General features: G+C 50.7%; 11 protein-coding genes across 11 annotated transcripts; 7 read left to right on the top strand and 4 right to left on the bottom strand.

Moving 5' to 3' along the window:
• Window positions 1–2,023: 2,023 nt before the first annotated feature.
• On the top strand, window positions 2,024–3,409 carry BDZ83DRAFT_771149 (pectate lyase; the record flags this gene model as incomplete). The annotated part of the gene is made up of 6 exons (XM_060515360.1): window positions 2,024–2,429; window positions 2,488–2,617; window positions 2,741–2,779; window positions 2,835–2,957; window positions 3,012–3,189; window positions 3,256–3,409. 6 exons carry the CDS (start codon window positions 2,024–2,026, stop codon window positions 3,349–3,351), a joined length of 972 nt encoding a protein of 323 aa, XP_060357594.1. The 3' UTR covers window positions 3,352–3,409.
• A 977-nt stretch (window positions 3,410–4,386) lies between these two features.
• On the top strand, window positions 4,387–4,967 carry BDZ83DRAFT_724911 (uncharacterized protein; the record flags this gene model as incomplete). Its single annotated transcript, XM_060512705.1, has 2 exons — window positions 4,387–4,828; window positions 4,858–4,967. 2 exons carry the CDS (start codon window positions 4,387–4,389, stop codon window positions 4,965–4,967), a joined length of 552 nt encoding a protein of 183 aa, XP_060357593.1.
• Window positions 4,968–5,513: 546 nt separating this feature from the next.
• On the top strand, window positions 5,514–7,896 carry BDZ83DRAFT_208777 (fungal-specific transcription factor domain-containing protein). Its single transcript, XM_060501700.1, has 5 exons — window positions 5,514–5,578; window positions 5,667–6,301; window positions 6,351–6,951; window positions 7,031–7,397; window positions 7,472–7,896. Exons 1-5 carry the CDS (start codon window positions 5,547–5,549, stop codon window positions 7,823–7,825), a joined length of 1,989 nt encoding a protein of 662 aa, XP_060357592.1. The 5' UTR covers window positions 5,514–5,546; the 3' UTR covers window positions 7,826–7,896.
• On the bottom strand, window positions 7,879–9,426 carry BDZ83DRAFT_644214 (aminotransferase class-III). The gene has a single exon (XM_060509742.1). The coding sequence runs from the start codon at window positions 9,383–9,385 to the stop codon at window positions 7,967–7,969; it is 1,419 nt and encodes a 472-aa protein (XP_060357591.1). The 5' UTR covers window positions 9,386–9,426; the 3' UTR covers window positions 7,879–7,966.
• A 317-nt stretch (window positions 9,427–9,743) lies between these two features.
• BDZ83DRAFT_644213 (major facilitator superfamily domain-containing protein) lies at window positions 9,744–11,231 on the top strand. Its single transcript, XM_060509741.1, has 2 exons — window positions 9,744–10,667; window positions 10,717–11,231. The coding sequence occupies exons 1-2, from the start codon at window positions 9,859–9,861 to the stop codon at window positions 11,177–11,179; spliced, it is 1,272 nt and encodes a 423-aa protein (XP_060357590.1). The 5' UTR covers window positions 9,744–9,858; the 3' UTR covers window positions 11,180–11,231.
• A 961-nt stretch (window positions 11,232–12,192) lies between these two features.
• On the top strand, window positions 12,193–13,439 carry BDZ83DRAFT_771136 (pectate lyase Pel-34K; the record flags this gene model as incomplete). The annotated part of the gene is made up of 2 exons (XM_060515359.1): window positions 12,193–12,737; window positions 12,796–13,439. The coding sequence occupies exons 1-2, from the start codon at window positions 12,422–12,424 to the stop codon at window positions 13,437–13,439; spliced, it is 960 nt and encodes a 319-aa protein (XP_060357589.1). The 5' UTR covers window positions 12,193–12,421.
• A 289-nt stretch (window positions 13,440–13,728) lies between these two features.
• Window positions 13,729–14,382, bottom strand: BDZ83DRAFT_724906 (acetyltransferase; the record flags this gene model as incomplete). The annotated part of the gene is made up of 1 exon (XM_060512704.1): window positions 13,729–14,382. One exon carries the CDS (start codon window positions 14,380–14,382, stop codon window positions 13,729–13,731), a length of 654 nt encoding a protein of 217 aa, XP_060357588.1.
• An 891-nt stretch (window positions 14,383–15,273) lies between these two features.
• On the top strand, window positions 15,274–16,350 carry BDZ83DRAFT_594379 (pectin lyase fold/virulence factor; the record flags this gene model as incomplete). Its single annotated transcript, XM_060506712.1, has 2 exons — window positions 15,274–15,396; window positions 15,490–16,350. 2 exons carry the CDS (start codon window positions 15,274–15,276, stop codon window positions 16,348–16,350), a joined length of 984 nt encoding a protein of 327 aa, XP_060357587.1.
• Window positions 16,351–16,472: 122 nt separating this feature from the next.
• BDZ83DRAFT_644207 (uncharacterized protein) lies at window positions 16,473–18,074 on the bottom strand (the record flags this gene model as incomplete). The annotated part of the gene is made up of 6 exons (XM_060509740.1): window positions 16,473–16,853; window positions 16,941–17,108; window positions 17,174–17,265; window positions 17,321–17,523; window positions 17,623–17,868; window positions 17,985–18,074. 6 exons carry the CDS (start codon window positions 18,069–18,071, stop codon window positions 16,492–16,494), a joined length of 1,158 nt encoding a protein of 385 aa, XP_060357586.1. The 3' UTR covers window positions 16,473–16,491.
• A 2,947-nt stretch (window positions 18,075–21,021) lies between these two features.
• On the top strand, window positions 21,022–23,642 carry BDZ83DRAFT_594378 (uncharacterized protein; the record flags this gene model as incomplete). The annotated part of the gene is made up of 4 exons (XM_060506711.1): window positions 21,022–21,232; window positions 21,335–21,856; window positions 21,919–22,112; window positions 22,188–23,642. The coding sequence occupies 4 exons, from the start codon at window positions 21,022–21,024 to the stop codon at window positions 23,640–23,642; spliced, it is 2,382 nt and encodes a 793-aa protein (XP_060357585.1).
• Window positions 23,643–24,107: 465 nt separating this feature from the next.
• Window positions 24,108–25,736, bottom strand: BDZ83DRAFT_758608 (Metallo-dependent phosphatase-like protein; the record flags this gene model as incomplete). The annotated part of the gene is made up of 2 exons (XM_060515061.1): window positions 24,108–24,880; window positions 24,938–25,736. 2 exons carry the CDS (start codon window positions 25,734–25,736, stop codon window positions 24,108–24,110), a joined length of 1,572 nt encoding a protein of 523 aa, XP_060357584.1.
• Between the last annotated feature and the right edge of the window lie 1,877 nt (window positions 25,737–27,613).

Raw genomic sequence — 27,613 nt, 5'->3', positions numbered from 1 at the left:
CGTCCCCGCCAATGCTGTGTAGTTTTGTTGGGCATCGCGGCACAACGTATGTGTGCCACTTGATAGGCGTCTCGACTTGGTGGGCGCCGAGGCATTCCGCCAGCTTTGCCTTACTTGTAAGTAGTCTTTCCTGTATTTGCTTGTTTCGCGGCTTCAGAGAGTAACCTGTGCTGATATGGTAGACGTGGGGAAGGTCCGCTAGCCCCAGGCCAACGGCCTTACAGACGATCTGTCGTACGGCGAACGGTGCGATCTTCCGAGCGGCCGCTAAGCTTTCTTCCGGGACGCGGGCAAAGATGCGGAGGTCCTCCTTCGGCTGCGCCTGCGGCTGATCCTCGGCGGGGAGTGTGGCCTTCGGGCGGGCAGAGCTCTGGCAGCTCTGGCCGCTCCGGGTCGCCGCAGTGGTGTTGCCCGCCATCGGTGCGACGACAGCCGCCCAACTCCGGGCCGCTATTGGGCTTGTCTCGTGATTGATCAGTCTCTTGAGGGTTTGAATGACATAGGCAGTGGCTTCTTTCGCGATCTGCTTTCTAGAACCGTCAAAGCTGGCGACAACGCTGTCGACGGACCGTGCAATGGTCAGAAAGACGTCTTTCCGTGCCTCGTACTGTCTAGCTTCTTCTGCAAGGGCTGTCAAGACGGACCCTGTGGCAGATCCGCTCGGAGCAGATGCGGTAGAGGCTGCGGGCCCCTCGGCCGAGGTAGGGGCGTCGGTGGTGGCATCAAGCTGGCTTCCCGTTAGGCTGGGCCGGGTCGGCTGTGCCTCGGCGTCGCGGCGTCGCTTAGCTCTTGAGGTGGGGTTCGGCTCCGGAGGTGTCCCGGAGCCTGGTTCGGGGTCGGCTTGGTCGGCCGACATCAGTCCGGTGCCCGACGGCGGCTGTGAGGCCATCGCGGATGCGGGCTCCGGCAAGGGGAGGTGAAGAGTTTTCGGCTGTTAGTAATTTGGTGGTAGGCTCACTCATTCACTAACAGCAGATGCCAAGAAAAATTAGGCGAGAGGGAAGTTGCGTCTGAAGTACTTGTAATGGGGGCTTCTTCATGAACGTGGCTCGGACCCTGGTTGAGTCTGCTGCCATCATTGGTGGCTTTTGTTTTGCTTTTGTGCCATCGACAAACAAATTCCATCCACCAACTGATCAAACCCAACATCTCACAACCTGCAACCGGCCCAGACGAAGCTGTAGAATTGGAAAACCGCAGCATAATCACAGGGGTTTTTGGTCGCGAGTGAACGAAGTTTGTAAACTACCCATCACGACCTCTAGTGCCCGTTTCCCCTGTATGAAATACCATATTGGGTGAGCGTTGGACTTGGTCCGTTGACAGAAATCTGAATCGACCTTCGTTTCTGATCACTGGAATGACAGAAATCGTGCTGGACGGTTCTGCTCTGTGCAAGTGTGCTGTGTCTACCATACATGCAAACGGAGGGTGAACCTACTTTCAGGATTGCCTTCGATCGTTGTGCCATTTTCCACAAATGAGCAATTGTTCTTTAATTATGTACGCGTGGAAACCAGACACACATATCAAAGGGTACAAGCGATAACCTAGATATGATCTCACCTTAGCGCGGTAACTCCGGGTTTGTGGGGTAAACTCGGATGCGTCCCGATGATAAACCCCCTGCGTCAAGCTAAGCTTATACGATATAAGGGTGCTCGGAAAAGGGAAGGCAAGTTGCTCGCATGTAGACTCACTCCATCCCACTTACTGATTCATTCGGAAAACCGTTGATGGTTCGTTACTGGTGGAATCTCGCGCGGGAAAATCTTTTCCTTCCTTCATCAAATATGAGGCTGAAGATGGCGGACGGCCTAGGATGTGCTACGTGAGGTGGTATCTTCAATACTTGGAAAAAAAACGAGATCAGTTTTGATCATAGAATCATAGAACTACCAAGTTTTCAATAGCTATAAGTACAGCGTTATATCCCCATGTGAACCAAGATCACATCATCAAGCTTCACCCCTGATCTTCAGAGCCAAGACTTCCCAACGCCCTGCTCCCGCACAACGCCAAGATGCACCAATACTACCTTCTTGCTCTCCTTCCCGCGGCCCTGGGCTGCCTAAACACAGACACGAACGCGTGTGCCAGCTACATCAAGTCCAACGCCGCCGCGTCGACCTTCTGCGCCACCTTCACCAAGAGCACGGTGACTGCCACCACCGCCCTCCCCGCCTGGGCTACCAACTGCTCGCAAAAACCGAGTCTCATCTCCGCCGAATGCACTTGCGCCTACAGTGGTGCTGGTGGTAGCTCGCCGACTACCACGTTGAAGACTACTACTGCTGCAGGAGGCTCTACGCCCACCGGAGTCACTACCACTCTTCCCAAGTCCACTGGAGCTACTTCTACCAGCAAGGCCATCACTGTATCCGCTGGGCAGTCGTATGATGGCGGCATGAAGAAGTTTGACCGAAGCCGTACGTTGTCAAAACGACAAGAAAAACAATGGATGATTGAATACTGATACCAGAGCAGCTAGGGTTTGCGCTGAGCAAGACGAGACAGGTGAGGCTGATGCGATGTTCGTCCTTGAGGCTGGTGCCACCCTCTCGAATGTCATCATTGGACCCGATCAGGCAGAGGGCGTTCACTGCAAGGGAACATGGTTAGCATTCATTCAGCGCTGATGAGAGTTTCCGTGCTAATTGACTGTAGTACACTGTAATTGAAGAAACCTATTGGAAGAAACCATACGAAAAACACGAGACTAACAGTGGATACATTGTAGTAACAACGTTTGGTGGGAAGACGTTTGCGAAGATGCTCTGTAAGTCTCTCAATCTCAATTGTGTAATGGTGTGTTACTGAACTTCTACCTCCAGTACCTTGAAGCAGACCAGCGGAACCTCTTACGTCAATGGTGGCGGTGCCTTCAAGGCCGCAGACAAGATTGTTCAATTCAACGGGTTTGGAACTGTCTCAATCAAGAACTTTTATGCCAACGAGTAAGTCAAATTCGTCTCTATCTATTGAGATACAAGTTGCTGAAACGTAGCTAGCTACGGAAAGGTCGTCCGAAGCTGTGGCAACTGCAGCGGTAACGGAGGTGCACGCAACATTGTTATGAACAACGTGATTGCAAAGGACGGCGGAGTCCTCTGCGGCATCAATACCAACTACGGTGATACCTGCAAGGTCACCAGCTGTTGCCAAGATGACAATAAGATTTGCGATAGGGTATGTTGACTTCGACCCTGACATCTCTGTGAATGTGCAAGGAAGAAATGCTGACTTCCTGTGTAGTACACGGGAAATAACAGCGGCGCCGAGCCTACTAAGATCGGTAGTGGACCTGATGGCACCTATTGCGTCGCCACCAGCTTTACCACGGCCTGTTGATTATCTGTGACGATGGCGACCAAACGATCTATGTGATGTGGCGTTGTAAAAGCCGCTTCATCCTGATTTGAAGTTACGGACTTGTAAGCAAGGGGTGGAAGGTGAGGAAGCTTCTGGCTCGCCGGCAAAATGTAGTACTTTGCACTGTACATAGTACCTATATCATTCAGTCAAACATATGATGTATCAATTATTTGCTACTGAAATAAACCGATTTCTGCGCAGTCATGTTAATTTCGCACTCGTTCACTCTAAGGACTAACACATCGAATGCCAACAATGAGTCTGCCGACAATTCGATTCAGGTCGAAGACGAACTTATCGCGGTCTTGACGTGCATGAGTGCTTTAGTACTTACACGCTGACCGGCAAATCGAGGTTGTATTTTTCGAGTGTAACAATTATTAGGAACAACGTTCAAGGCATCTGACGTGCTCAGTGCTTTGTTGGTGTTTGGGTCACATGTTCGTCAAAATAATGTCTGGTATCAGTGCCTTGGGTGGTACAGACCACTTTTGTCTGTGGCTGGCAACCGACAGAGAAACATGCAGTCAATGTCGAGGTTACATGACATAGAAAGCCTCTTGACAAAGCCACCTTGAGATTATTCTCCTTCCCAATATCCTCTAGTCACCTCGGTCAACCTTGAGCAGCGATTTCTTGGCAGCGGCCGCCTCATTGCTTATTTGCAGCGCGCAGAGTTTGCAGTTGATCCTTTGTGGAAGGTAGCTGACTACCAAGAACGCCTTCTGCAATTATCTACTTAGACGTCCAAATCACTGTGCTATTGGGCAGTATACGTAGAACCCCTCAGTTAGCAGGTCTTATTCTTCCTCGATCGAGAGACAAACTCCGAGTAGCTTACCCGAAGCAGCTACGACGTGACAGATCAGAATGCATCATAAATGATCTTGAGGACTAGTTACGAGGGTGCTACTCACACTCATCATCGACAAGAGCAACCAAGAATGGTTACTGATGGACGGAGAGTACGAGAAAGAAGGGGTTGTCGGAGCAGCCGCAGACGGATATCCCATGACATACATCTGGGATACAAGGTGTTTGAAGGCGCCCAAGCAGTTAGGTCTTTGCAAGGCAACCAATGTTGGCATCGCCACAGCCAGCACGTCATCTATGGTTTGCCGTATCAGTATAAATAAATACGCTGCCGGACTCCGCGTTTATGACTTCTCTTCAATCCTACCCGACCCCGCTGGCGCTGGTGTCTGCGAGACAGCCTACTTCGTCATCTATCCCGAAGACGATGTCGCACCTGGCGGAGGCGAGGTTACGTTTCCGGGTAGCTGGGCCTCATATGCATATTTCAAGTCTGAGTTCATCTTTGTCGACATTATGGAAAGAGGTGGCTTCCTTGTCAAAATGACGAAACGCGAAGCCTGCAAATCAAAGACTTATGATGCCGACAGTTGTCCACAGGCCATGCAGGCAACGAGCACTCCTGGACGCTTGGAAGAGAGTCAGAAGTCCTGCGGCAACTTGACCAAGACGATCATTTGGCTGCGGTTCCGTGCTATGCCACGGAGGCTTGTGCAACAACCATCATTTCGAGAGTTAGCGCGGCATGTTGCTGTTTGCCTACGACGACGCAAATCTAGGTTAGATAGCTTAGCCCAGAGTCATTGTCCTTTTTGGATAGTCTCAAAACCTCGGATACTCCAATTGAAATGAGATAAACTGTGTGTGGTGTACCAGAGCTGGTGACGTACGATTTGTGTTTCGCAGACTCCATTACATAGTTCAAGATGGGTCATCGTGTCCAATTGACTATTTTCTCACAGAGATGAGTCTGTCTCGTAACAAGTGTTATCCGTGTTCAACTCGGCGGCTCCCGAGTCCTAGAAAAGCTTGAGAAAGGCTAATCTGGACAGTTCAGTCCCGCCCTTTCCCTACCAGATCACTGAGTGATAGCGAAGGTTATAATCGACCTCAAGAGGAGGTCGATTCTATCGATTATTATCGGGGCCTACGAGTTACTGTTGCGCGAGTTATCATTTCATCGGAGAGGATCGGGCACTAGAAGCAAGCTTGCAACCAGGATCCACCGGTTCCAGATCCACAATGACAAAGCCGGTCCCGGCGCCCGTCCAAAAAACTGTATCCGTAATCCGAATCTTTCATTCCCGTTTCTTTCGGTTTTCGTACCAGAACCGACTGAGCACGTAACATCGGAAAACATGCGCTCCAGTCTCTCCTGCGAATTCTGCCGGTATGTCCCCATTGAGTTCCAGCCTTGCTTCCGGCGATCGATCGGATCCGATGTAACGGCCGCTGACCCCGTTTTTTTGACCCCGCAGGCGGTCCAAGATCAAGTGCGTCAACAGCGGAAGTCCGCCGTGCACCAAATGCGCGAAGTCGGGAAGACCGGACTGCGTACTGACCAGACCCCACGTCGCGCCGAATGGACGGGCGGCGAAGCGGGCGCGGAGAGCAACGGAGGAGGCTTCGTCTGTGTCGCATGATCAGGATGTCGAGACTCAGCGACAACTTCTCTCTGCGCCTCATTCACGGGGCCCGGCGACGCCCTCATCGGGCTTGGGGTATCAAGATGGCAGACAGGAAATGGACCATCATCTCGAGCAAGTTCCCAAAGACGTTGTCTACATCGCTCTCGAGGCCTTCTGGCGCAAGTTCCCCGAGCTTCGCGTTATTCACCCATCTTCCTTCATGATATCATTTGGGGCCAATTGCCCTAGAGAAAGTAAGGCATTGTTAGCAACAGTGCTTGCAATGACCAAGACCCAGAAGCCGGATTCGGACCGTCTGCGATCCCAGATCCTTTTTCCGAGTGAAAGGTATGCGTCCTATGCGTGTGATGTCCTGGCAGCATGCATACTCCAGCCACCAGATGTCAAGGTCATCCAAGCCCTGCTTATTCTCACATTGTATGAATGGGGCACGCGAGATTTCCACAAGGCCTGGATGCACTGTGGTAGGTCAACTTCTGAAGTTTCACGTCAAATGTGTCTGACATCGAACAGGAATCGCAATTCGCATGATGCAATTACTCCATAGCTCGCGAGTAGCGCCCTTCCCACTTGAAATTCCACAACGCAGCGAACCAAACAGCCTTACTCCCGCCATCGAGACAAGGACATTCTGGGCATGTTTCATCATGGATTGTATGGTGAGCTCGGGAACATACAATCCACGAGTGCTACCCAAACAGGAGATGGCAAAGCTCAACGTGCCGCGACCGCCTACTTCTACCGAGTTTGCTCTAGGGCCAGGATCGTCAGCGCAAGCTGAAGGCGTGGGGGAGAATTTCACATCGAGTGGAACCACAACTTCGGTATACCTCGATTTGGACCAGAGCTTTGGGGTCATGGCTGATGGGTTCGATATCTACTCTGATGTCATGGCTTTCGTGTTCAACGACGGGCGTAAAGCGCCAGGCATGTGCTTGCCCGAGAATTGCCCTTGGGTTTCTACATCACCTGTGGCATGTTGGCGTCGGAGACTCGAGGAATGGAGAACAAAGCAGCACTATCGATTACACTATCCGGCCAACAGCGTTGCTGCATACGCTACACTAGGCTACGGTGAATCCTTCGTCTATCTAAATCTGCTTTATTACCAAAGGTTAGCCGAAGCTCCCCCTCTCCCCCCCCCCCCCTCCTTTGCGCAAAGACTTGTCTGGGCTAATCCGAGATTACGGTAGTGTCGTCATGCTCCAGCGAGAATACTTCCCGTTCCTACCGACTATTGACATGACTCCTCGTGGACCGATAGATCCCCCTACACTTGAAGCTGAGGCTCCCCCGGGCTGGTGGGAACAGAGTGCAAAAGAGCTATTCGAAGCAGCAGGTCACTTATCTAGCGTTCTTCGAGAGGCTTCAGAATGCGGTGTTACAGTTATGACGCCCTTCGCTGGGTTCTGTGCATTCTCGTCTTGCTACATCAATCTATACGGATTCATGTTCCCGAGGATTGGTGTTGGGTATGCTACCAGGGCGGAAGAGTACATGAACTGGAGTATAGAGTATCTCAATAAGTTTCGCGAAGTCTGGGACCTCGGCGACGGATGGGTGAGTCATTGATGCCATTGGAGACGCAGTCCCTGTGGACCATCGTTACTTTACTTATGACTGACGCGGAACAGCTCAAGACCATCCAAAACGGGTCGTTGATGTACCAACGAGCGACGTCTGACGCTCAAAAATATCGCGGACGATCTCGCTTTGACTTCAGTGTCTTACATCAGTCTGTACACGAGTTTCGGGTGATTGATAGATCTGCTCAACATCTGGAGGAAATCAATAACGCAGAACGGGGTGCCGTCAGTACGGGTGAGGGCAACAATGCCTCAGGCGATAAGTCGAATCAGAATATCGGTGGTTTAAACTCACAAGCCTTGATAGACGCTGTTGGCAGTATGGACGATCAAGGGCTTTGGCCAAATTGGTGGTCAATGCTGGAAGATGTTGATGCTTCGGAGATTTTTACGATAGGCTAATCGCATTGAAAGAAGCCCTCAAATGGTTGATTTTTGAAGAATGGGTATAATTGAATTGACTATGTACGAAAGTCCGAAGTAGAACTGCCCTGGTATATTCATCACGCTCAGCGTCAGTGTGTCCCTGACCATGACCGCTTTTCACAAGGTTTCCGCTTCAACCTCCTCCAGTGCTTCTCTGAAAACACTGCAAATCTTACGCAGCTCCTCCTCTGTTGTCGTGAACGGAGGAGCAAGTAGGACGTGATCTCCTCTCGAGCCATCCACTGTGCCAGCGCCAGGATAGAGAGCAACGCCCTTCTCAAAGGCCCGCTCTTGAACTCGTAATCCAAACCGCAGCTTGGGATCGAAAGTCTCCTTTGTCTCCCTGTCCTTGACAAATTCGACAGCCCAGAACAAACCTCTTCCCCTGATTTCACCGACCGATTTGCAGTTGATGAGCTCAATGCGCAGTAGTACTTCAAGCTGCTTCCCCAACTGAGCGCAGCGAGCGACGAGGTCGTCTCGCTTCACGATCCTTTGAACAGCCAATGCAGCTGCGCAGGCAATGGGATGGGCTTGGTAAGTGTGCCCGTGGTTGAAGGCGTTGGATCCCTGTCTCAGCATGGACACGACCTTTTCGTGCATCAGAACGCCGGCAATGGGACCGTAACCTCCGCCGAGACCCTTGGCGACGGTGACAATATCGGGAACAACGCCCTCTTGCTCAAAAGCGAAGTAAGTTCCAGTACGTCCGGTGCCGCACATGACTTCGTCCAAAATGAGAAGAGCGCCATGCTTGTCACAAATCTGACGAGCGCCAGCGATGTAGCCGACAGGAGGTGCCACGCAGCCTGCGGTAGCGCCCACCATAGTCTCGACAACAAACGCAATGACGTTGTCTGGGCCAATCTTTTGGAACTCGTCCTCGATCTCGGCAAGGAGTCTAGCCGTGAATTCATCCTCGGTCTCATCTGCTTTCTGGTATTGGTACGGATATGCTGGTGAAACATATGAGACGTGGGGGTAGGAGAAGCCCTCGTATGGGACCTTTCTCGATGCGACTGTCGAAATCGACATGGTCGCCATGGTGTTGCCGTGGTAGGCTTGATTTCTACCAATAAAGTGCTTTCTCTGCGGCTGACCATTTTCGAAATGATACTGACGGGCCAATTTTAGCGCCGATTCGACCGCTTCACTTCCGCTGCAGACGAAGAAGGCCTTCTCGAGACCATGCGAATTGCCATCGAGGATAAGGTCGGCAAGTTCCTCAGCCGGCTGTGTCGTATAGGCTTGCGTGTGGACGTAGCTCACTTTCCGGGCTTGGTCCGAGATAGCTTGACAGACTTCCTCGTTGGCATGGCCAATCAGGGCTACAGCAGCACCACCGCATGCATCGATCACCCTCTTGCCGCTGGCGAGGTTGAGGTAGATACCGCTTGCTGATTCGACCATGGAGGGGTGTTGGATTAAAGAGCGGTGCATGAGACGGCCTTCGCCACCCTTGGTTTTGATGTTCTTGACTGTGGGAAGTTCGGCGTTAGCTGTTGTGAACAGCTCGTCGTCTCTTGCGGGAGCCATGGCAAAGGATGTTGAATGTAGACTAATAACTTGAGGTAAGATAAATGTACAAGTGGGAGAAAAGAGACAACCGGCACTTCAACTCTTCTAAATATACCTTCATTATTCGGCGCTAGTGCTGAAATCCGAGAATCATCGGGATCGACGCAAGCGGCTCCGTGTCTACGGAGCCAAACCGGCCGTTTCAACGGTGGGCCCGCGTCAAAATCATCGGAGGAACTACAATAGATAATCCACTTTGGACATCTCCATAAAATCCGCAGACGATGATAACCGCATTATTGCGTGAGAAATTCTGATATCGGTTCTGACGCAAACCCGATAACCGAAAGCCGACTTACAACATCCGATTTTCTCACTCAGACTCGAGAATATGATAAGCTCGAAGCCGCTCCGGGAGGAGGCTGAAACTTTCAGTTCGAAAAGAGTATGCTTCTGACAGCTTCTGCCGAATTCATTTGAGTTTTGCCAAGATGGACACCGAAAAAGGCACCTACCCCGAACGACAAGTCGTCCCAAGCCAAGATGGGCACGATACCGACCACTCAAGCGACGACCATGCCGCAGGTTCAGCTCCCAAAGCGGAGGAGCAGACTTACGATGACCGGAAAGCTTGGGTCACGGTTGCTGCGTCGTCACTGACCATGTTTGTCTACCTCGGAGTGATCTACTCTTGGGGCATCCTGCAAGTCAAGCTCGTCGAGACGACGGGTTCAAGTCTAACAACCTTGACATTTGTCGGATCAATGGCGACATCTTTCATGATCTGTTTCAGTATTGTCTCCGACAAGATCATCAGCAGGATAGGATACCGGCTGGCTGCGTTGATTGGTGGTCTCTTCATGGGTTTGGGTGAAGTTCTCGCAAGCTTTACTACCCACCATGTCGTCGCTTTGTTCTTTCTACATGGTCTCGTCTTCGGCCTTGGTGGTGGCCTTTGTATCTTTGTGAGTGCAACAAGACTCCTGCTGGGTCTGCAAATGTCCTATGTCCCACTGGCGCAAGCCATGACAACTAATATCATTTCTTACCAGTCTGTCTCGACTGCTCCGATGGGTCTCTTCAAGAAGCATAAAGCATTGGCTATGGGTTTTGTTTTCGGTGGTGGCAGCTTGGGTTCTGCCATCATGAGTGTTGTAGCCAACTACCTTGTCAAAGACCTGGGTGTCTCCTGGACGTTCCGCATTCTTGGCTTCGTTTTGTGGGGTGTTTCTATACCTGCATCCTACTTCTTGCCAAGGAGGATAACTTCGGGAAAGAAACCCTCCCGTCAGCTACAGTGGTAAGTAGATGGAAACAGCGACAACTTGAACATAGCTGACATGTGTTAGGTATCGCTTCAAGGAACCTCGCTTTCTCCTGCTCGTCGGCGGCACTGTACTTTCCTGCTTCCCGCTCTTCATCCCGCCCTACTTCATTCCGATCTTCTCGAGATCAATGGGCTACACCAAGGAAATTGGTATCATTATTCTTGCCTGCTGGAACTTAGCTTCTACCTTGGGCCGCGTTGTCGCTGGATGGGTGGCCGATACCTTTTTGGGACCAGTCGAGAGTCTGGCAATCTGTATGCTATTCATGGCTCTGAGCTCTCTCATCGTCTGGCCTCTTTCATCATCAATCGGCATCTTTTCCGTCTACCTCATATTCAACGGTATCGGATGTGGTGCGTTCTTCAGTCTCACGCCTATCGCAGTTAGCGCCACATTTGGCGGAGAGAACACCCTCAGCATCATCCCCGTCGTCTGGACGACTTGGTTCTGCGGTTTCTTTTTTGTAAGTCATTCAATGCCTTGAATTACTTAAACTTTTGCTTACCAAGTTAGGGTACTCCGATTGCTTCAGGGCTTTACTCCATCTCTGGTGATGTTGATGGTCTTGAGAAGTTTCGACCCGCTGCATACTATGCCGGGGCAATGGCATTGGCAGGATTTTCATGTGTTTCGGGGATTAGGTTTGCGCGGAGAACAAAGACAACGGAAAGTCTTGATGACAGGATTCATCAGATGACCTGATGAGTAAAACAAGAGCACATTTCCGTGGGGTGTGCACCAAATAACGGCCGATCACTAAACTAGAAGTTGCCATTTGAACGTGTGATACCAGATAGACCATAGAGTCAGCAGAGCATAGAGAGTGCTCAGACGAAGAGCTACGAGTATTTAGCATCAGCATAAGTAATTAATATCATCCACTGATACCTATGTAAGTATTGTTGTCACTTCCAAAGGCTCGCACGCGAACCACAATGCCACTCTTGAAAACCAGTCTCGTATGCCTTATCAAACCAACCAACAGACTAGGTCTATGAATGCTCACGATAACTTCTTCAAAGGCCACACAACGGGCGCCAAGATCAGTAACTCAATGTAGACACGACGATGGCCATCCAACAACGGATCAAAGTCGTTAGCAATTAGGGGAGCATTTATTGGCGGGACTTCGCATACACGATGATACTTCGTGATGCGGGGAAGTAGCTCCATGCTACTGGTGGACTTAATCACCGATATTGAATTACTTGGCAAAGTGTGACACTGAACCCTCCTTGAAATCACAACCCTTGACAAGTCTCCAAACGCCCATCCATCAGTTGGGATGATCACAAATCCCTTGTGAAATGGGTTTATTGAGAGACTTATTTCCATGAACCACAACGTCCAATTTTCTTGTCCCCCGCTGGGACTGTCACTTGGGCCTCCGATGTGGAAATGTCCTTACGTCCAAGGCCGACTTTTAGGCTAAAGTAAAATACTCCGTAAATCCTGATCTGATTTAGTCTGGGCATTTTCAACGACAGATGAGCTAATTGATGCTCTCGAAAGTATCCGAAGTTGAAACTGACGTACCTACTCAGGAATACACTTTTCCACAGTGTGCTTCGTAATGTAAATTACAGAGCTTCGGTATCAATATAAGCTGGGCATCACCGCTGAATCTAAGTACAAACCAGTACATCTCTCACTCGATTCCGCGACACATCAAACCTACGTTGTATAGCATTTCCTTTTCTTCTTTTCCTACAGCGGGAACCGAAACATGAAAATCTCATCCATAGTTGTGCTTATCCAAGGCATCGTCGCTGCTCAGGGTGCTGTCACTGAGAGACAGTCCAGCGGTTGTCTCGCTGCTGCTACTGGATTTGCTTCCCTAAACGGGGGAACAACTGGCGGCGCGGGCGGAACGGAGGTGACAGTGACTACTCAGGCTGACCTCGAGAAGTATGCCAGCGCATCAGGCAAATACGTGATCAAGATCAGCGGTCGTATCACCATCAGCCCTCTCGGCAAGGAAATCAAGATCGCCAGTGATAAGACTGTTATCGGGTTGGGCATCTCTGGCGAGCTTTATCAAGGTAAATCCTCAACCTATCTTTCCATTCAACATGTTGCATACTAAGCCGGCTCCAAAAGGTGGTTTGGGCTTGAATGGGGCCAGAAATATCATCATTCGCAATCTCAAGATTGGCCACACCAACCTCAACGATGGCGTGGAAAACGATCGTGATGGCGTTCAAGCCGATACCGTGAGCAATATCTGGATCGACCACTGCCTTTTCGAAGATGGTGGCGACGGCTTGGTTGATCTTCGGAAAGATACCACCTACTTCACCGTCTCCAACAATATCTTCCGTAACCACGACAAGACTTTCGGTATTGGCTGGACCGAGAATGTCACGGCTCGTGGAACCATCAACCACAACTGGTTTGACAACACAAACCAAAGAAACCCGAGCGCCGACAACTTGGCACAAGCGCATCTTTACAACAACTATCTCTACAGCGTCACTTCATACGGGCACTACGCTCGCGGCAGCACCAACGCACGTGTCGAGAATGTCTTCTTCGAGAATACCAAGAACCCCTTGACCAAGGACTCGGGCGCCGTACTCAACGCCACTGGTAACACTTATAAGAGTTGCACTGGCACTATGGCTGCAAACTCGGGAACCTCCTTTGACCCCAAAAGCCTCTATTCCTACACTCTTACGGCTACTGCTGATGTTCCTGCCTACGTCAAAGCCAATGCTGGTCCGAGAGCTTCTGTCTGCTCCTGAGTTGAGAGGATTGCGGGCACAATGAGATATCAGAAATCTTAAGAACATGCCCAGCGAGCTTCAAGTTGCAATCTAATCGTCTAGGTTCTCGAAATGAATCTCGTTGTCGTATCACACATGGATCCCTATGAACGGCCCAATGTGTCATTTCTCGAAGTCATCGAGATAGATCATGTGATACTATATTGTGAGAAACATGGTTGAAAAACGTTCGTGAGCCAAATGTTTGCTTCCCTTAGCCTTTAACCCCAATTCTCGCCTATGTCTACACCCTCCCCAGTTTGTGCCTTCAAACCAGCCACTTTCCATCTCCCTTGAGCTTCGTCTTCGACGACTCTTCCCAGTGACCTGCGTCAAATTTCCACGCCCAAACCTCCTGATTGGCATCGTAGCTAGCTTTGTGGCGTGACTCGAACTGACCGAGGCCGGCTGCACGCATAAGCGACCTCCATGGCTGGTTGTCATTACCCGTTTCAATCCTGAACACCTCACAGCACAGTTCGATTCGAGCATATTCAATCAATGCCTCGAGGATCTCGAGACCATAGCCTTTACGCCAATGTCGGTGATCGATGCTGATGCCGAGGTCCGTCATGCGCCTATCTCCCGACGGAAGTGTGGTCTTGCCGGTGAGAAACCCAGCGGGGTCCACGGTCTCGAGGGTGTTGTAACCACCGTTGCCGATCAACTCGTTGGTCTCACGGAGGATGACGACAATCCAGCCGTTCTTTCCATCTTTCGTAAAACTGACGAACTTGTCGATGCGGGTGCGAATCCTCTCTATAGTCAGGTTCTGTTCCGACTCTTGGAAGGGAAAGCTGTCGGGCGTCTGGAGAAAATTGAGCAAATTCTCCGCATCTGACTGAATAGCTGTGCGGATGATCAGCCGTGGAGTTCCGATCTCGAGCACGGAGTCATGTCGTGATGAGTCTTGTAGGGCCATGCTGGGATCGAATTCGTAGATTTCAACGAGGCAGCTAGAAATGCGATTCGGTGCTGCGCTGAGATAATCAATTAGACTTAAACAGCCTACGGTATTGATTTTAGTTGGTCACCAACACAGCGACGACGAAATTGTTGAGGCTTTCCTTTGGATGTCCTAGATGTCCTACTAAACTTCTCAATGAGTTGTACATATTGACAAAGGCCTCTATGCTGGATTTGCCAATCGTGAGTTATGTATGCTCCCCTTGCTCATTCACATCGTTACAAGCATCAAGCTGATAGCATAATAAATTGAGTTAGGTAGCTTGAGAACTGAAGGCTGAAAATCAGACGCAAGATGTATCATATTGCCATCGGCTCAGTTCAGTTTGTCGTTAAGGGTCATTCCTACATGAAGGTCTCCAGTTGACTCTATGCCACTGATCCATCTCTGAGACACGTTCAATTTAGGTTTAATGAGCTCAGAGCGCACATTGTGGACGGGAATACTACAGCGCAGCCGGGACTAGCTGCGGAGAAATTGCATGCGGCGGGGAAAGATGAGAGGGATGGTTACATGCCAGCGGGGAATTTTAGTCCACCTATTTCCGTGTCCCCGAGCCCCGCGACAGATAGTACGAGACCATTAGTTTAAAGGAGCTTCGACCGCGTGGTCAGTTTGGGATCGATTGGCGGCTATTAGTGACTGGCTTTAATGCAGCCAAGGATCTCATCTTGAGAACTTGTTTGATAGATCACGCGCAGTGACGGTACTTCCAGCTAGTTCGATAGTACCAGGGGTCAAAGGTTTATAAAACATGGAAGCTCCAAAACCTTGACCACATCTATACGCTTCTCGACGTGAAAATTGCAGAGCATCATAGATTATCGCTTACAGGCTCGCGTCAACATGAAGGTTTTCAATGTGCTCTCAACCTTGGCAGTTTTAGTAGGCAATGCTTTTGCGGCTTCGCGAATATCTCCGCCATCCGGCGCAATCGTCGTTGCTAAATCGGGTGGCCAATACACCACGGTGAGTACATTCGATTCAAAACAATGGCGCTACGGTTTCTAGGCTCTTACATGACGATCTGATGTGGTGTCACTTGGCTGATGTATACCAAAGCTTCAAGCAGCTATCAACTCCATTTCAGCCAGCTCCACCGCAACTACCACAATCTTCATCCAGCCGGGCACTTACTCTGGACAAGTTTCCATTCCCAGCCTGAGTGGAAAGCTCGTCATCTACGCATACACTACCAACGACCAAGACTACACCAAGAACCAAGTCATCTTGACCAATACTCTCTCAGCTGCGGATGCTGGAAGTAACGACTTATCTGCAACACTGAGAGTTGCAACTAGCTACTTCAGCCTATACAACGTCAACCTGATCAATGGCTATGGAAAAGGCTCTCAAGCTCTAGCCATATCTGCAAATGGCCAGTACCAAGCGTACTACGGTTGCAGCTTCGTCGGCTATCAGGACACGATCTATACCAACAAACCACACCAAGTCTACAAGAACAGCTACATTGAGGGTGCGACCGACTTCATCTTCGGCAATGACGGCAACGCTTGGTTCGAGAAGTGCACGATCGCTATCAACGGTGCCGGATACATCACGGCGAGTGGTCGCGACAGCGCCGACGCCTACTGGTACGTGATCAACAAGGCCACAATTGCAGCGAAGTCAGGCGCCGGTGTCGCCAAGGAGTCTACGGTGCTGGGCAGACCGTGGAGGGAATACGCACGCGTTGTCGTCCAGAACTCACAACTCAGCGATGTGGTCAAGCCTGTTGGGTGGTCTGCTTGGGGCACTAACCCCACCGCCAACGTTTACTATGCGGAATATGGCAACACTGGAACTGGTGCCAGCGGCACGCGCGTGAGCTGGGCCAAGAAGTTATCAAGCGCGGTTTCCATTGACACGATTCTTCCGGGCTGGACTTCTTGGGTTGACACGACTTATTGGAACTCTTCTTGAGGCTTGCTTCCTATAGCAGACGTAGCTCTTCAGGGGAAGATCTTCTGTGAGAAACGACTCGAAAAATCGAGACTTCTTCCCAATAATTCATTTCTGCATTCCTAGTGAAAACTTTCATTTCCTTTTGATACAACGTGATTCTTAGTCTCTTGATTGACATATGGTTTGTATTGGCCGGTGATTGCTCCGGAGCATTGACACTGGCGATGTCGGACTTGCCAAAGTTGACGCCTCCACATCGTAATCCGGTCCTGTATCGATCTGTCCTAAGTTGTGGTTGATATTGTTCATCAAGCCTGTATCGTCGATGTCTCGGATTTGTGATGTTAGCTGATCGTTCTGTCGAGAAAGCTCGGATAGATCAGTGCGATTGCGAGAGCATTTGGCGATTTGAGTTTCTGATCGGAAAGGCCAAATTCTCCAATCAAAAGATAAATATGGCCGTAGGGGCGGTATACAAGCAATGATCAGACCGACTTGTAAGTCAACAGCACTCCATAACTCTGTCCGGTTGATATTAGTACCACGATACGTGCAGTATCATAGGATACTGTATAAGCCATCACGTTAAAACTAGAATATCGACTCACCAATGAGTGTGAATGAGCGGAAAGATGTCACCGACACCTGAATGCCTAGGAACCGTGCCAAGCTGACTGCCAGGTTGATGGCTCCCAGAAAGAATGTGCAGTAAACACTGATCTTGACACTTTTCTGGAGTTGCAATCGGTACAATACAAAGAATGGAAGACAGAATACTTTGAGATGTGTGAGAAGTTAAAGATGCTTGTGTATGTGATCGACGTAGTGATGGGAAACTGACTCATCAGATCTGCGGCAAAGTTCAACGCCCAAGCGATTTGGAATACTTGAGCGAACACTATCGGGGAACATGCAATTGCTGGATCTTGGGACCTAAGAATAGTTTAGTTGGAGTTAGAGTTTGCATGATAAGATGGATGAGTCTTACCAGTTTCCTTGCAGAGGCCTACAAATTAGAAGTAGGGTGAGTATATTGGTGATATACGCACAGCCGCAATACACCATGGTTCCCCAGAGAATCTTGCGCCTAGTTTCCATAAAGATTGGAAAGAATCGAGCATATAGACTTAAGAGTGTTGCCTTGCAGAGATAGAAGGCTGTGAAGAATGGAAACTGGCCACTCCATTGCAACTGCATATAGCTGACGGTTAACTTGACTTGCAACACCCAAACCCCCTCAAACCTCTCCGCAATTCACAGTCCTACTTCTCGCAAGTCAACGATGCTTACCTTCCACACAAGCTCTAGGTCCTCGGGTGTTCCGTCATACCCTTCTAGGGTATAGGCAACGTGGGGACGTAATACTCTCATCTTATGGAAAACAATATCGTATGAAGCGGATGCTACGGTGAAGAGCCATGCAACACAAACGAGAATGTCGCTCGTGATAAGGGGGAGGTTTTGAATGACTAATCGCAGGTATATTCGGGCGCCGATCAGAGCAGCCGCAATTCCGATCAATGTGAATTCGGTTCCCTAACCGTGTTAGCCTGACTAAACTTTCGATCTGACAGACTGCGTTAAAGCTGAGATTCGGCGGGGGAAACTAACACAAAATTAATTGTGAAGTTTATGGAGGCGCGGTGACGTACAATAACCGCACCTGCGGATGGCCCATTCACGTCCATGATGAAGGTATCTGCGATATCTTCAGTTCGCAAAACCAGACGTATCAACATAGATCATAGGAGATGAATTTGGGCCAAATCCCCCGGAAGTCCCCACTGACGGAATCTGCGCTTTATCATGTTTAGATGGAGATTGTACTCCAGCTCTCTGGATGGCTTTTGCCTAGCTCAACGCCTGCAAGCAGTTAGAGCGCCGCCACAAGGGGTCGGGGCACGTCCACATCGACAGCCACATCTAAGCGCGATCGAGCAGTGACCTGCCAAAAACATGAAAACGGTGAACTTGGTTACTTTGTCTGCTTCGGTTTCGCTTTTTAATCTGATTATCTATCCAACCTTTCGGTGAAGCGCCGGACTCGGTAAGACTACTTAACATTAGCTACGGGCTAGAAACAAGCCAACGATGTCTAGCGGACCCGAGTGTTTGGACTTCATCGGGGTTACGGCCACCGTTTGAACTCTCATCATGATCTCGGAGGCCACTTGCAATACTTTGAATCGTACTTCGGGTGCTTCCGCGGCACTATCACTCGACCCAACGACCCTCTAAAATTTCAGAAGAGACTCTTGACTTTTCGTTGGAAAGTATAAAAAATAACTGAGAATTCTCCTCCCACCATACTAAATTCGTGAGAGGTCTAGGTCAATTCAATACTCATTATACGCAAGAAATATCCTGACAAGTGACGAATTGATCTGATGTGAGTAGAACTCCTGGCATCATCTCCGATCTCGAAAATTCTACGTGATGAGCTTCCTGGGTATGTAAATGATCTTAACTCGATACTAGTGACAGTGACAGATACAAGCCCCGTCTGGGTTCTATACGTGCGAATAAGTGACTCGTCTTCAGGATGCTCGTCGTGAATTCAATTCTTGCAAAGTGCATGTACCTGTAGTACCCCTTACCTCTTGAAAACCGATACCTAAAGTAATGGAATAGGTTCAACTCCACTCAAAGTCAGGACTATCACCATCCTATGATAATTGTCATTGCACATTAGGATACTTGGAGGTACTGCTTCAACTTCACTACGCACCGTCTTGCCTTTTCCACGGCGGCGGCATGACGTGACAGTTGGCCAGACCTGGTATTCCCCCTTTGGTCTTTCAGAATCTTCGTCTGTTGACATACTTTCCACATCAGTCTCTGGTACGGTTGCCGCCGCGCTTTGTGACAGTACTCTTCGTCCAGACTATATTTCCGTCATCTTACCATGTCGGCCATCCTCTTCGCATTAAATACCGAGGAATAAGTCGCCAAACGTCATTTATTGTGAATTATTGCACGCAAGGCAGTTCACCTCCTCATAATACTCAATGAAGGGAATTAGATACAAGCATGACTGAGCTGTTTGATGGACCCATCGATATGGACCAGACCATATATGTATCGTCCCAGTGTTGCTCTCAACACCCTTCCTCCTAGAATCTCACCTAGATGCCCCCTTTTGCAGTGACCCAGGCCCGGAAATTTCGATCTTTAACGCGCAATGATATAATCGTCATCATGTCTCTTAGTGTTGTGGTTCGTCTGTGACTTGCCCCTTCATACCAGCGCTTCTCGAATCACACGACGCGTGGCATCACACTTATTGACTGATTGGTCCCTGCAAATCAGGGCTCTATTGTGCTCTTGGAAAGTGCAGTTGGCTACTGCGAAAGGGTTTAGCAAGTTCCATTTGGTTCAGCTCAGTCGTCGGCGGCTGGCTGAGATCAGCTGAGCTGCAAGGTATGTAGGTGGGGACGGGAAGGGCCAGAACCGCGGGGCCGTGGGCGGGCCGAGAAGCTACCCATTTGAGCCACGCCTCATCCTCATATGGCCATGGCCGCAGCTCTACCCCTGCAATGTTAGTAAAATGCCGTCAAATGATGGACACAAAAACCTCTCTATCACGTTGGTCACTATTTCATCCCAGGCAGCCACACGGGCTTCCTCAAGAACGCTTGTTAGATCTCTTGACGAATGAGAGTTGACTGTGGCAGCGGAAAAGCAATGTGAAAGAATTCGGAACTACGTCTGAGTGTGATCTATGGGCTCAATTTGGGGAAAAGCCGTGATACTCAACCGCCTCAAAGGTTCTGGACTTGCCTGTTCTAGCGAAGAAATCCCAAAAAAGGCGACGAGCAATGTGCCTTGCATACCCGCTTTAAACCAGCGCTTGGGATGTGGCCTCGGATCACATATCCCGACCTGACATTGAAATCAGCCAGCCTCTTGGAATTTCCTGGCAGAGGGGGGTGATTCAGCGCGGATGCCGATGGTATAGCGTTTGCGTAGATGATGATTGTACGTTGTATACATGTATTGCGCTGAGGTATTCAGGAAGCAGTAAGTCAGGTCGTTCTTTCAAGTTCCGAATTTCTGTTCACAGGGTGTGCCAGGCAGCCCCAGAATAATCGTCGTGGGTTCTATGTGGCGAAGATCGCGACAGCCTCCTAAACCAGTCGGAAACCCTACATCCAAGCGGGAGTACGAACCACTCAAGCCATCGAATGTCTCCTGAGTATTGCCTCAACTGAAGCTGGCATGGATGCCAGTGAGACGAGGGAAGGGAGGAAAAGCCCATGTGTGCCTCGACTTTACCCCTGAAGAAATGGAAGTTGTTGTATGTATCGCGAGGAGGCTAGCTGAACCTCCTAACACCATTCTTGATCACACAGCTATCTAGTCAAGACGCGGGTGCTATACTGCGGCTGACAGCCTAGTGGCAAGATGATCAACTGAGTCGTCCGAAATTCAGAGTGCTTGCCTCATCTCAAACTACAAAAGGCTTCATCGAACCCACTCCATCTCGACAACTCTTTCCTGTCATCAACAGCTTTCAATCACTATCAGTTCGCCAAGATTCTCGCAAACAAGCATACTTTCCAACTTTTGATCTCATACTTACTCTCATTGGTCAATTGCCTTTTTGGTCTTCTTTTCGCTGTCAGCAATATTTGCCCAGCAAAACACAGGAGAAACGTCATTCACTACGAAGCCATTCCCTACCAAGCAATGTCTTACAACGCCCCTTCCAATACTTCCACCACCACCAGCGGCGCTCCTCGCGCTGCGGTCTGGAGCTTGAAGTCCTCCAACCCTGACCTCCCTGCGGAGTCAGCCATCTTGCCCGACGATGGTAGCAACGGCACTGAGTCCGTCTTTGATGATGACAAACGCCGTCGCGTCGACCCTCAGAACTTTGCTGATGGTGGCAAGTTCCGATGTAAGTCCTACCTCCTAATGAGGGGTCTCGATACCAATACCCCCCCCCCCCCTTGATCTGTAATCCCCTGGCCTCGAGTAAAATTGACACAAGAATCTCCAGCTGTCGTCAAGATCCAGGCTTGCTTCAACAAGGGCAACGGCAGCGTCTGGATGATGGGCTCCGGTTGGCTCATTAGCCCGGACACCGTCGTCACCGCCGGCCATGTCGTCTACGACTGGGGTCACCGCCTCCAGAGCGCCACCGAGATCAAGTGCTACATTGGATACTCTGGCCGCGCTTCCATTGGCACTCCCAACGTCCAAGCCCGCTTCGGTGAGCGTATCATCACCACCGCTGAGTGGATCGAGGCTGCCGGCAACCGCAGACATGATGTCGCCTTCATCAAGGTCAACCGTCCGTTCACCGGCAACCTCCGAAACATCCCCTTCAAGGAGACTCCTTTGTTCGCCAAGAACGCCAACATTGGTGTTGTCGGATACCCTGGTGACAAGTACCTCGAAGGCCAGAACGGACAGAGCGGAGAGAAGGGTGCTCAGATGTACGAGGAGTTCGCGCCTACCGAGTATGACCTCAAGAAGAGCGAGCGCCATATGATTGAGTACCAGGTCTCGACTTTCGCCGGTAAGTTAATCAAGTATCTCGTCTGCTTCTATTATAGCATGCTGACGGACACTTGAATACAGGTCAGTCTGGCGCCCCGATCTTCCAGGTTGAGAACAACTCGTTGGTGTCCATTGGCACCCACTGCTACGGTGGTGGCGGCGACGAGAGCAACTCTGGCAACTCCATCAGCGGCCCCTACGGTAACAACTACCATGCCTTCCTCGATCTCTTCAACAGCCCCCAGTTCCCCCAGGCACAGCGTCAGGGCATCAAGGTGCTCACTGCCAACGGCAATGCTCGTTCCAGCATCAACATCAGCGCCTCCAACGGCGCGCCCAGCAACGGGCAGGTCAAGAACAGCAGCGCCCCTTATTCCAACGGTTACAGCAACGGCAACACGTACAACGGCAACACGTACAACGGCAACGGCAACGGATATTCCAATGGCGCCTCCAACGGACACAGCAACGGCTACAACAGCTTTCGCCAGGAGATCGTGTCTTCTCCCCCGCAGCCGGCCCACTACAACTCGGGCACGGGTTTTCAGGAGAGCTCGGATGAGGAGGGCTTCTTCGATATCATCAGGTCGATCGCCAAAGTCGCCGGACCTGTCGTCTCGACTGTCACTCCTTTCCTTGGTCCCATTGGTGGACCCATCGGTGCCATCGCTGGCGGCATCCTTTCGACTGTCGGAGGTGCCGAAAGCGCTCTCGAGGACGGGAACGCGACTGCCGCTGTTGAGACCGCGATCAACTCGGGCGCCACTGAGCGCGCGGTGCTCGCCGAGGCGTCGCTTCAGGCCCTACTGAAGCTCGAAGATACCCCCGAGACCGCTGAGATCCTCCATACCATCAACTCCAAGTACAACGCTTTCAGGCCCAAGTTGGATGCCATCGCCAAGGTCGCTCAGCCCCAGCTCACTGAGGCCGGACTTCACCTGGCTCACCGCCAGATAGCCAAGATCCAGGAGCGAGGAGCCTCTGGATTCCAGGAGTCTGACATTGAGCTCCCTCGTGAGCAGCTCAGGGGCCTCCAGTACAACCAGCAAGGCTCGCAAGGAGCCTTTGTCCAGGGTCTCCTGGCACCCACTCGTCCGGTCTCGGGCGAAGAGGGCTTCTTTGACTCCCTCGGCTCTGTCTTGAGCAAGGGCATCAGCTTTGCCAAGCCCTTCATTGCGAGTGCCGCGCAGGGAGCACTCTCCGGCGTCATCGGCCGTCTCGGTGGTGGCGCGGAGTCCTCCATCGACACCCCCGCCGTCGGCTCTCATGAGTATGCCACACTTCTCGCGTTCAAGCGTGCCGCTGCCGCAGAGGCCGCTCTGCAGACCCTCATGGCGCTGCCCAAGGAGAAGCTAGACCTCCTTCGCGTCAGCGAGCCCCAGAACGGCGAGGAGGGCTTCTTCGACGTCATCAAGGCTGGCGTCCAGAAGATTGCCCCCTCCGTGTTGGACATTGCCAAGACGGCCATGCGCAAGGTCGTCCCCGTCATCGTCGACGCTGCTTCCCAGAAGATCAAGAGCGCCGTCGGACAGGAGAGCGCCAACTCGGCTCCCCGTAACAACGTCACCAGCACTACCAGTGTCATTCGGACCAAGAGGTCCGTCGCAGACTTGCTCACCGCGTCGGGTCAGTCCTACAAGGGAGCGAAGGTGAGCAACAGCCCTGATGATTTCGACCACGTGAACGCCACCCTCGAGGAGCTCCTCAAGTCCCGTGAGAGTACATGGGTGCCTTCGCTCCACAAGCGCAAGTCCTGGGACTCGAACGACGACGGCCTCTGCATGATGGACGACGAGGATCTTTGATTTGACGCGTAGATAACAATGTGCTAATTTGCTATGGCTAACGACAGGTCATTTCCACGTACTGATGATGGTGGAGTGGTTCACCCTTGACCGACTGTGGTAAAGGTTCCGGCTGATGATGCCAACGGCGGAGGAGGGTGGGACTCTTGCCATCGATGGCTTTTCGATTCGACTTCGCGAGTTTGGAACATATACAGTCATGCGAGACTGTAGTGTTCCACTCAGCTTGATTGGCTTGGTATTGTGTGTGCTTGCTCTTGTACTTGGTCTTTGGAGCTCTTCTCTCGTTTGCAGGATTCTGTGCTGTTTGGCCTCAGACATTGACTACGCTTATCGTACTCACAGCCTTTGGTTCATCCCGCTCTCAATCCGATAAAATCACTGTCATCTTTAGATCACCCGTTCCCGACGCCATATACTATATTATTCCTTTCGAGACGTCTTCATGGAGGGGTGTCTGTGTCTTTAGAGAATCGTGCATGTCTTATCGGTGTCTAATGATGCTGAGGGATCTGTGACTCGGCCGCCTTCTACGAGTATTAGTTCCTCGAATCGGTCACCGGAGTACTCGATGCGCTTCCATGTCTTCAACTCGCTCTTGTTAGCGTCAATCTCCCAGACGCGTGTCCTTCTGTAGTACCGATTCTCATCATAGGAACAGTAGCCCCCGAATCCGCTACCTCCGTTGTAACAGAGCCACGGGCCATGCTTGACCGATTGGGTGTCGCCTTCTACCAACTGGTCTCGCTGCGACTTTGGTAACAGAGCGCAAAAGTCATTGACATGATCGTGCCCACAACCCACCGCGGACACATCTTCTTGCACCAGGGCATCGTAGAGATGAGTGTTTAAGCTGGGGCCTTCGGTTGGTTCTCTCCGCTTGCCACCACTGATCGACAAATCGTCTCCTGCGTATTCGGGGAAGGGTATATGCATGAAAGCCAGAGAAAGAAAACGTGAGCCACTGTCTTTCTCTGTAATACGGATCTTTCTTAAATGCTGTGAAGTAGATATAAACCAGTCGATTTGGCTCTGCTGAATCGGCTCATAGTCGGGGTTCTTGCCAGCACTCGTGATTTGCCCATGAGAGTCTAAAAAGAAGAGTGTTGCTATCGGAATCTGCCTTTCATCGCCGGAGATGAGTTGGAGATAGTAGTTGCCTACACCATCCACTGAGTCGGGGCCAGCCTGTGCTAAACAAAATGGGAGATCTTGCAGTATTGCCATTTGCTTTTCGCCTACGACAATAACTGTTAGCACAGAAAATTGAACAAAAAGCGTCTTTCGAGACTTACGTGATAGCGCGTAGATGCCCTCATCGTCGTGATTCCCAAAAACAACCGCAAAAGGAATCGATCGACTGATCAAAGGTGACACGACTTTGAATAAAGGGGATTGTGTGTCCGGGATATCGTGATGTACTTGATCTCCGCTGAGAATCACAAAGTCGGGTTTCTCGACGTCCAGAATTTCCCCGATAAAATTAACCGTGTTCGGATCAGCTTCAATGCTAGGTAAAGGCCGACCATCTGCGTCGATGGCATCGTTACAAATCCCAGGTCCCGTGACCATGTGCGTGTCAGAAATCTGGACAATTTTGAATTTTCCGTCTTTTTTGACACGTAACGGCGTATTCGGGTCGTCAGGTCTGGGTATTGGTGGACCAAATCGTGCTGAGAGTCTTGGTGCGGGCACGTCTGGTTGATCCTCAAGCTGGAGGGGCGCGGGTAACAATGTCCAGCCTGGTCGTGGATCGACAGCATCCGTGCCGAAAAGAACGTCAATACCTGTCAACAATCTCAATTCGTGACCAGTGTGGTGACTTCTCAGGATCCAAATGCCGCAAGGTCGTTGCTCCCAGCTGTCCTCTGCATCAGTGGAAGGCTTTATATCGCCAACCCAAATATCCGTGATGACGCGGTTGTCATGGGCAACATCGGCCTCGTTCCTTTCTTCAAGGTAGATCCATGCCGTCTGCTCGCCTGCGTGAAGGTAGAGATCTTTCTCGAGTCGATTCCATGTCTGCTGTTCCAGAGGACACGCGGCTGGGGCGCCAGTTGAGGCGCAGAAAGTGACAGATAAATCTGTTATCATGGTGTTGAGTTGCTTCATTTCTGAAATGGTTGGATGACGTCAAGCTTCCGCTGAACGCCTCGCCGTTTGAGCTCAGGATAAACGTGCAAAAGGAAGAAAAAGAATGCGGGGCAAGCGAGTGTCATCACGGTGAGGTGGTTGCCTGATTCCGATATCATGTGACCCAACATGCGCAACTTCCCGTCCTCGATTTGGTGAATTCGAGCGGGCAGGCTGGCGGCTACTTTATCTTACAAAGAACACCAACCAATGAGACCTAGACGACCATTGTGTAACCACCACCACCCTGACCAAAAGCTCCGGGCGATGTGTCAGGACTCTCTCTACCAGCTCCCCCGGTCTGGTTTTTACCGGAGGTGGATCAAAATCTAATGGGTGGCGTTTGGGCGGCGTATTGCCAAGCAACATCTTCGGGGGTTGGAAGTGGAAATATCCATTTGCTCCAATGATCAATCGCGAGTGACGATACACCTCCCGTGGTGCTGCCCATAATCGCAAGAGTCGCGAAGCGAGGCGACCATGCTAGGGCTCTTTGTTCTTGTGTCAATTCCATTTCTAACGACTTGACTATTCGCAGTCGGCAAGGAATTGACAAAACCGCTTCATGCGCCAGTCACCAGTCCACAATATTTCCTTCTCGGTGACACCAAGTCCTGAGGCGTGATGGCCAACCGTATTCGCAAATCCGACACACCGAAGGCCGACGGATCATCACTTGGAGCGGGTTATAGTGCGAAGAGATTGTCGCCAACGACTTTTCGCCCTAACTTGGACCAGCCACTCCGAGGGCCTCCTAGCACACCACTGACACAGGTAACACGTCTTGACCACACTGTTCTTGTTAGGAACCTTGCTCAACTGGCAGCCACACTGGAGACGTCAAGTTGAAGGATCCCACTCCTGGTCGCTCCGTCGATACTCTGTGTAACTAAACGACATGGAACGATCTGTACCACGTTCTGTGACAGCTGTTGTGTTTGGTCCGCTGCTCCGGCTTCAGCGTTGATAACGACTGCCGACGCTGCCACATGAAATGGGCTGACCACCCTTCACATCACAGCCTGCGTCTGGTGTAATACAAGGAAAGAGGGCTGAAAATCTCTTGATCTCTTGGAGGGGCCTGGAGTAGATTTTAGGCCCAATAAACCTAGCAGTATGCGCTTCATAGAGGTCCGGAAGCTTCCTACTTCAGGTTTAGAAAATTCTCCTCGTAATCTTTAACAGTACAATGCGTACAACATCGTCTGAAAATGGATCCCTTGTCGATCACAACCAGTATCCTCACAATACTGCAACTGACTGGCAAAGGCTCCGGGCTAGCCTTAGGCGCGATCAAGTCACTGCGGGAAGCACCGGAAGTATTCAAGCAACTCATCACCGATGCCGAGGGCTTACGAGGTGAGTCGAGCTTGCCCTACAAAATCATTTACATCTTTTCAACGCGCTAATACAGTCAAAGATTTGCTTCTAGATACAGAATCTTGTCTTCGTAGCCGGTATGGAGATGGCCATGAAGATGCAATATCACCATCCATTGTTCGTGTCCTCAGAGACATCGAAGAGCGCGTCGCAGAGTTTGAACTACTAGTTCAGTGAGTTGTATCACATAGTCACATCGTCAAGTCCGTAAGGACTGATAATCATGATGAATGTCTTAGCACCCGGCTTTCGCGTCGGAAGAACGAGGATGGAAATATCGTGACCAAAGTCAAGCGAACAAGAATGCTGCAATCAGAAGCCGATATCCAGCGCATTAAAGAGAATATTCGATATTCATGCGATAATTTACGGACTCAACTTCATTTGCTTCAGTTAGACGACAGGCAAGTTAGCTAGTAGTCTGGTGGTTTCGACAAAGAAAACTGCATGCTGACCTT

This window comes from Colletotrichum acutatum, assembly GCF_030867785.1.
Source record: "Colletotrichum acutatum strain CBS 112980 chromosome Unknown BDZ83scaffold_244, whole genome shotgun sequence".
In the NCBI taxonomy this organism is placed as follows: domain Eukaryota; kingdom Fungi; phylum Ascomycota; class Sordariomycetes; order Glomerellales; family Glomerellaceae; genus Colletotrichum; species Colletotrichum acutatum.
Note: the sequence above shows the minus strand (reverse complement) of the source record. Positions and strands in the feature narration are given on the sequence as shown.